Below are 9,068 nucleotides of genomic sequence, written 5' to 3'. Positions count from 1 at the left end.
AAATCGTAAGAACGAGTAGTGCGTTTGTTAATTTTGTTCGTCTTCTTATGTTGTTCTACTTGTGAATGTAATTGAAGCTGGTTTTTCTCATTTGCTTTCTCACGCAAAAAGAATTTTGAATAAAGCAAATATATATTTAAAAGAAAATATAAAAAATTATTTACTTGTAGCGGTTAACACGGATTGGTTTAGTTTAAGGTAAACTTTAAATCAAGTTGAAAATCAAAATTTTAAAAAGATGATATTAGTGTAAAGCTATTGGGGAATTAAATAAGAAACAAAAATAATTTCATAATAAAATATAATTATCAGTTATCAGTTCGTGTTGAGTATCAAAACAACATTTACTATAATTATACATCCATGCTTACTATATATACACACTATGTAACAATGAAAAATACGTAAATTTCAATACAACTACAATTATTTACTATACAATTGATCTGTTCTCAATTAACAATCTCTTTTACTGTACAAAAAAGTATTTTGAAACTCATATTATGGATCATACAGATGTGAAGCTTAGAAGTTCGAACACATTTTTTAATTAGGTTAAGTCGTAAAGTTTTTTTTTCTTTGTACAGAGAATATATCAAAAATAGGTATGATAAGAGTACAATAACGGCTGAAGTCTTTGTCTTAAATATTTTGTCTATTTATATAAAGTATAATTAAATTTAGATACAAATATTCAAAATATTTTTTAATAGTTCTGTGTAGTGAAGTAATTATGTTAAATTTAACTAAGTATGACAATTATTTGAAATTGTACATATATGAGGTAATGTGTTCTTTTATATTTGTTTGTTCATTAAATAATTATCAAGATCAATTTATTTGTTACATGGTATATTCGATCAAATGCCTTTTGTTCAAGCCATAATATCAGTAATAACAATAACATTCATAATCACTGATTCACAATTTTAACATTATTCAAACAATAACACTCACTATTCCATGTTTTTCATAAAATTCCGACAATTAAGGCACATTACACTTTTTTTTAAACTTATTCACTAAAGAAATTTTATTCTATACTTTGGAAAGATTGTGTTTGCAGTGTGATATATCTTATAAATATTTATTTGGGTGTCTTTTGCATCATGCTTAATAGATTTATTTATATCTATTGTTGTATTTTAAATGACACAACAATTTACTTTCTTCTTATTTTCTAATCTAATTTAAGCATAACAATTTTTTCCAAAAAGGTCTCTTGTGTTGTATGACTGGCAGGCCAGCTAAAATGGCGGCGTCAAAGGCGTCCTTCAACTGTTTTCTTGTCTTAGCGGATGTTTCGACATACACTGCATTTATTTTTGCCGCTAAAGCACGAGCTTCCGCTTCTGTAACCGGATGCTCTCCGCGGCTCTGCAAAGATAAAAGTATGTATTACATAATAAATTGCTTCTTGACATAAAAGTTTTTAATATATCTCTGAGACTTTTCCAATCCAATTTATATGCCAGTGTAACCACTTGATATGATAATATAAGGTAGGTAGGTACTAAATTTTCTTAACAGAGTTTTCATGCAGGTATAGTTATCGGCACGGATATTGAACGTTGATTTTTTTTTTTTTTTTTTTATTTATTTAAGTTAACAAACAGTGTTCACAATAAAGTTTTACATAACAGACTTACAATACAAACATTATTAATCGTGACACCAACATCGTCAACTCCAGATTACAATTTTATAATAGTAAAAAATGCACATCAAGGAAAAGAAATGGTAGGTATCTAATATACATAATACATCACAAATACATTTTTTCCCTAAATACCATCAACCAAACACTAGTGATTATTATTGTTATTATTACTCAGCTAGAAATACATACTAAGCAGACAACTTATATATCTTTCTATCTCTTAAACATTAACTGTACATTGCGCAGCCAAAGTAGAAATAGGGTGCATTTTTGTCGATATGGATACCCTAGCCCTACGACTTGCATCTTGGGATCAGTGTTAACTACTAGGCTACCCACACCGAGTCCGTATGCAAGGTTTGAATTCAATGAGTAAACCCGTTTACGTTTGTACTGTTAATGCAATAATTCAAAAATTTCTTTTTTAAACTTAGCAACTCTTGCGAATAAGATATCCACCGACAAAAAATGCTTATTATAAACATCAGTAACTCTATACAAGGGTGAGCGTTTACCAGCATTTGTTCTACAAAATGCAGTGGCAAATATGGAATGTGGCTTACGAGAGTGCGTTCCAGTTGGAATCTTATAACATAATTTATTATTAAGGGGGATACAATCATACTTATTATGACATAAGTCGTAAAGCATCATTAATTCAAGATATGTTCGTCTTGATTTAAGAGTGGAGAGTTTGTATTTGTCTAACATCTGAAGATAAGGTAAATGCGAAAAGTAATATTTATAATGCATACAACGTAAGAATTTTTTTTGAACTGTCTCTAGCGCATCTATATATTTGCCATAATATGGGTTCCATATAGGTACAGCATATTCAAGTTGAGGACGTATTAGTGATTTATAAATATGAAGATATGTTGAAGCCAACTTAAACTCATTACAAGTACGCATCGCAAATCCGTATAATTTATAAGCATTGCTAATTATATAATCGATATGTATATTTAAATGTAGCTTTCTGTCTAGTATAACCCCAAGATCTCTGATGTGTTCCACAACCTGAAGACGCTCACCACATAACATATAGGAAAAACTGCTAAGTGTCCTTTTTTTTTGTAAAAGTTATAGCTTTGCACTTATTTAAGTTAAGCGCTAATTTATTTACCGTGCAGTAAGCTGAGAATCTATCAAGGTCCTCTTGCAGTCTCCTATGGTCATCTGAATTTTGGATTTTATGATATATTTTAAGATCATCCGCGTATAATAGAAAGCAACTAGACTTGAAACAGTGGTGAATGTCGTTTATAAACAATATAAACAATAATGGCCCCAATATAGAACCTTGTGGCACTCCAGAGCTAATAGATACGAAATTAGATTCATATCCATTGATCATTACTTTTTGGGTGCGATTTGTTATATAAGATTTAAACCAACGCCACAAGTTTCCGCGTATTCCATTAAAGGCAAGTTTCTCAAGAAGTATCTTGTGATCCACCCTATCAAATGCCTTTCGAAAGTCAGTATAAATACTGTCTGTCTGTATGTTAAGATCTAGTGCTTCAAATAGATGACTAATATAAATTAATAAATTTGTTGTCGTAGAACGCCGCTGTACAAAACCGTGTTGCTGTTCTATTATATTTTTATGTAAAGATGGGTAAATATTATTATGAACTAATCTTTCAAAAAGCTTCGACAGAGTAGGTAGAATAGATATGGGCCGGTAATTTACAATGTCATTTTTAGTACCACCCTTGTGTATCGGCACAATCCGAGCGGATTTCCAAACAAGTGGAAAAGTCCCTTCACGTAAACAACAATTAAATACTATTTGCAGCGGCCTAGAAATAGATTCTGCAACATTTTTTAAGAATATTGGTGGAATGCCGTCCACCCCTGCTCCCTTATTAACATCAAGTGCTTGCAGTTCTTTATTGATTTCATTTAGGGTTAAAATAATAGTACTAATCATCAAATTCGAATCATGATTTTTATCCGGAATATCATCAATATCAAAATTATCATCAACTGTACTGGGTTCAAATACAGATAGAAAATAATTGGAAAATAACTCACATATCTTTACAGGATCACTGGTAGTGTCATTTTTATATGAAAAAAAATTTGGAAGGCCCCCATTGCTCTTTAAATTATTTATATAGGTCCATAGATAATTAATGTTGTTACGTATACTACTTTCAACCATATTCATATATTTTTTATAGCATTTACGCGACTCAAATTTAAACCTCTTTCTGTACATAGAAAACTCTTCATAATCAACTTGATTTTGATACACTTTCCATTTAATCCAACATTGACTTTTATTTTTGAGGATATGAATTAAGGCAGAAGTAAACCAAGTGGGATACTTAGAATTCTTAATTATTTTTGTAGGGATACAATTTTTGATTATAGAAAATAAAGTATCATACAAAGTAATGACAGCATCTTCTGCTGATTGATTCTCTAAAACCTTCACCCAGTCAACACCATTTATTTCTGTGTTAATTAATGAATAATTAGCATTTTTATAATTATATTGTTGTTTAGGAATAGTTCGTAATGGTTTAAAATGCCTATTAATTGGTACCAGTACATAGAAAGGCGGGTGATGTTCGTCTATCGGCAGCAGTGAAATAGGAACAAGTGAAGATCCGCAATCGTTAATATTAGTTATAAAAAGATCTAGTATTCGATCATTTCTATTTTTTAATTTATTAACTTGCAAGCAATTGAACAAAGACATAAAATTTATTAAATGAATATTAGATTGGTTGTATGTATTCAACATAATAGGTTCCAAATGTGCACAACTCTGCCGCCATTCTAAACTGGGTAAATTGAAATCACCTGCAACTATAAATGAATTTATATCAGGACTGTAAAGAACATTCTCCAAGTAATCAAAATATGAAGCATATACTTCGGAACTCATACCGGGCGGAATGTACGCTACACTTATAACAAAACAGTAATTTCGCATTCTTAATTCAAGTGATATATGATCAACAAACGGTGACGGGGATGAGGGCGCAGCCGCGCGGGTGGCAGTAGAGGAAGTGAGCGCCTGACCTGCGCAAGCGCCACGCGGCATGACTGGCAGCTCCCGCCGCACCGCCACTAGCACCCCGCCCCCGTCCCGCCGCCCGCTGCCAGCGCGATTTCTGTCACATCTAAACACTCTGTAACGACTGTCTATGTATTCCGAATCATTAATATTTTCATGAAGCCACGTCTCTGTTAAAATAATTACATCATAATCATGAAGCAAAATATTCATATATAGGATATGTAGCTTAGTCCTAATTCCCCTACAATTCTGATAATATACAGATAATACACTATTAGAACTATCCATTATATAAAACTTTTCTATGATATATTGATAATTTAGTATTATTAATATAACAATGTCGTACAGAATATTTACTCAACGCACACCCGTACATAAACAAAAACAGCAATCGCCGGCAAATATAATCACGAAGAAAAGGACATTCGTCACGGTCATTTACATCAATTATATGCAGTGACCACATTATGAGAACTTTTTTATTATTACATTTGTCATTTTTATAGGCTAAATTAAATTCCTTGCACAACAAACACGTCTCATCGATAAATAGATCTACCCACATCAATATACTAGCTATTATAAATCTCACAACAAACAAATCAATACTTCTAAGCATACTTAAACAATAATAAATAGTTGTAAGGTGACCATATATTAAACTTAAGAACCAGACCTGCTTATTTTTTTGAGTAGGATTGGGAAATTTTATTATCAATATCATGCACCGTACGTATAGAAATAACTGGGGACGTGTCCGTTTGTCGCACCAATATGGTACCGTGCTTAACCCACACATATTTAAAATCACTTTTTTTTGCAGCTTCTCGACATTGCCGAAATAATAGTTTATTTTTTAATGTTAGATGTTCATTAATATATATAATGTGTGGAGAACCGGGTATGGACAGCTGACTTGAGTTCAATCCCCGCCTTGCACGGCATCCCGTGATAAAATTATCGCGAATTACGCGCGTAGTAAACTTAACGATAACGTTTTTAGGCCGAGGGTTCTTTTGATCCGCATGAGGTACACGGTGTATGGATATTATCTCGGAACGCTGAATTCGTATCTTGATTTCATTGCCTATACTTTCTAGAATGTCTATCAGGTTTTCACCACGCCTTTCAGGGAGATTGGATATCTCAATATTACACTGTCTCGCCTGCTGTTCCATGATTGATAGTTTATTCTCGAGTTCAAGTATCTGGTCTTGGAAGACAGAAGAATGGGATACAGTATCTTCGATGGCCTGGATTCGTTTGTCAAACTCCTTTTCATTCTCAGACGCATATTGAAGAGACTTTTCAGCTTCCAGCAGCCGTTCACCTACCTCGGTCAGTGTTTTCCTTATATTTATGTTGTCTGTAGAAAGTTTCTGCACATTTGTATTTAAATTCTCTAATGATGATGATATTTTCGATATTTGTTGAGTTAGGGCCACATTGACCGCCTCTGCAATGGCATTATTGATATTTTGTGTTACCTTGTTATAGAAAACCTCCAGCTGATGCTCAAATTTCTTCTCCAATGCAACAACAACGTCATCACAATCCATTTGCTTCCGCTTACGCATATTAACAAAGTCGGTTCTCTCAGTGTTTGTAGGTAGCTCCGGGCTCGATGCGTAGAGGGCCGGCGGCGTACGTTGTAACGACATCGTCGGTGCAGCAAAACGCAATTGAAAATATAATGTTTTCTTTCTTCGTCAAATGCTGGACCAAGTATATGCGAATGCAGTGAGAGCAGTACCGCGAAAACAGGTCCCAAACACTTACTTCACTTTGAATTATTATTTATTAGATATAATATACCACTGCGCACAAACAAATATCGCACTACGGATAATGGCACTAAGAACTACTATTGTACTCAAAGATAACAGAAAAACTTAGGGAACGATGTGCAACTACCACTTCCAACGACGTGCGGACGACGAATGATTTTAAAATTTATTTAATACCTACGTTATGAATATAGATTATTATAAGTAATTGAGTACTAAATACATGGATATAGATTATTACAAGTAATTGAGTACATTTACGTTTTATTTATTCCTATTTTAAAGAACAAATCTCTTTTCTGTTTGTGACCCCCGCACGATACGCAAACGATCCCTACTTAGTTGCCGAGCGGTCAGTATTGATGCCGACATACGTACGTATACGTACGTACATACATACATAATTATGTAATATACGGTATTTATTTTATTTTTTGCAATAATGATTTTAGGGTTACTAGTATTACCAGTGTAAGAAAGCTTTAGTGTTGCTTTCTCTGACACTTAGTTATTCTGTCCCTCCTATTTTAAAGGCTTGAAAAATAATACAAAAGTATCACAATACGAGCGCCCGCATTGTCGAACCATCATAAATTTGTAAAACGACGTTGTTGATAAGAAGGAATTTTACATTGCAGTTAATGTACTCTTTGAGACATCTTGATTTATTTTTTTGATTATAAAATTTATAATGAAAAGTTTTGGCAGTATTACTTTAAACTACAATGTGTAGATCTGGACATATTTGTATTGTAACAAATTATCCACATCCATACTAATGTTATTAATGCGATTTTTTAAAGTAAATCTTCTTTACGCACGCTTGAGTTGGGCCGTCAGCTGGTGAATGCGTGACGAGAGCGTTACGGAAAGTGTGGTGGGGCGAGGTGAACGGAAGTTGAGAGGGAGATATAAATTAGTGAATATAGAAAGAGAGAGTTAGTTAAAGTGAGATTTCAGTGAAATTTAGTACAAAGATAGAATAGATTCGGATTATCGGGACTTATTAAGGCTTGGAGTTGGCTTTTAACTACAAATGAAATCAAGACAAGACCGCGTATACTAGCTATTATTAAATAAATAAATAAACGGCTTACTTTCAACGACACCCAGTAGTAACTGAATAGTGAAATATTTGGGCTTAGCAAACATACACGACACACAAGCACAAAAAGACAGACACGAGAAAAATAATACGAGTATGTACTATGGCTTATATAGATAGTCATTTTATACAACGTCAGATTGCTAAGAACACTGTGCTACCTTATTTTCCTATAATAAACTCTCCCTTCTACTATATAGATTACTTAATCATATCAATCAAATCATCTGGGTTCTCATCCTAGTGGGGACCGTTAAATGTGAAACGATTATTAAACAAATCATTCTGATTAATTTTGATTTACGAGACTGTAGCGAACTCAGATAAAATTTAGTAATTGGTCTATGCCAAAATGAATTAACCTAACAGTTAAATATACCTATTTATTTTTATAATATTGTTGTATCCCTAATTTCTTTTTGTCTACGTACTGTATCTTTACTCTAAAAATAGTTAAATTACTCCTTTTAATGAAAAACCCAGCCACACTGTAGTTTAAGATATAAAATAAATATATTTTAATATTTTCTTATTTTAACTATTTAGGTAGGTGTAGGTAGGTTTTAATATATTAACAAATAATTATATTAAACTAGCGTAGCGGCCCGTTAGATGTTGTCCTGCAAGGAGTAGCTACCAAATTTGATTCGAATATACTACAACAACTTACAGTATCTAATTTTTTTTAAACCATAAATGAACCAATTGAAATGTACACACAAAATTTAAACCAAATCGGTCAATCGGATAGGTGAAAAACACACGTACACAAGAATTATAATTATATATTAAGATTATATGGCTAAAAATAGATACCTTTAAAGTTTGTATAACTCGTCCATCTAGCGCTAGGTCGCATTGTGTACCAACGAGAATTAAAGGTGCGTTGACACTATCAACAGCGCGCGTCCACCGCTCGGCGACAGATCGGAATGTTTCTGGTCGCACCACGGAAAAGCAGAGCATCAGTACATCAGTACCGGGGTAGCAGAGGGCTCGGAGCTCTGACATTGAGTCCTGAAAAAAATTAAATGATATCTCAATTTATATATCATAAAAAGTAAAAATAACCTAAACTTAAAAGTAACCTATACCTAAGGTAGTCACAGGACTGTCGAAATGTAGCAAACAAACTAGCTGTAAAGGAGCTTTAATCTTATGAATTAACTAATACAGTCTGTAAACTTTGTGCAAAAGCTTCGTCTACATAGAATGGTTGGACTTTACTTCGCTTAACGGCTGAACAGCGTAGCGAAGCTGTTAGCTGGTAAACCGCAGATGGCGGATAATGCAATCGTATGGTTAATAATAATGAAATATGTTATGGCCGGTTACGATAACGAATCGTCCCAAATATTAAACTGACCTCTTTAAAAAATAATTTATTTGTGATGCAAGTAAGCACACATTTGTAAATCTCGTATTTTTATTCCGTTTCATTTTTTATTTAATTTATGTCTATTTATATACAAAATG

General features: G+C 33.0%; 1 protein-coding gene across 1 annotated transcript in view; it reads right to left on the bottom strand.

Moving 5' to 3' along the window:
• Nucleotides 1-284: 284 nt before the first annotated feature.
• The window catches only part of LOC123654202, a 55,044-nt gene continuing 46,260 nt past the window's right edge, over nt 285-9,068 (bottom strand). The window contains exons 3-4 of the mRNA XM_045590120.1: nt 8,409-8,609; nt 285-1,377 (exon numbers count right to left, since the gene is read on the bottom strand). Of these exons, the coding sequence (XP_045446076.1) occupies nt 1,186-1,377; nt 8,409-8,609 (393 nt within the window). The 3' untranslated portion in view covers nt 285-1,185. The remainder of the gene's footprint in view (nt 1,378-8,408; nt 8,610-9,068) is intronic.

This window comes from Melitaea cinxia, chromosome 6, assembly GCF_905220565.1.
Source record: "Melitaea cinxia chromosome 6, ilMelCinx1.1, whole genome shotgun sequence".
Classification (NCBI taxonomy): Eukaryota; Metazoa; Arthropoda; class Insecta; order Lepidoptera; family Nymphalidae; genus Melitaea; species Melitaea cinxia.
Note: the sequence above shows the minus strand (reverse complement) of the source record. Positions and strands in the feature narration are given on the sequence as shown.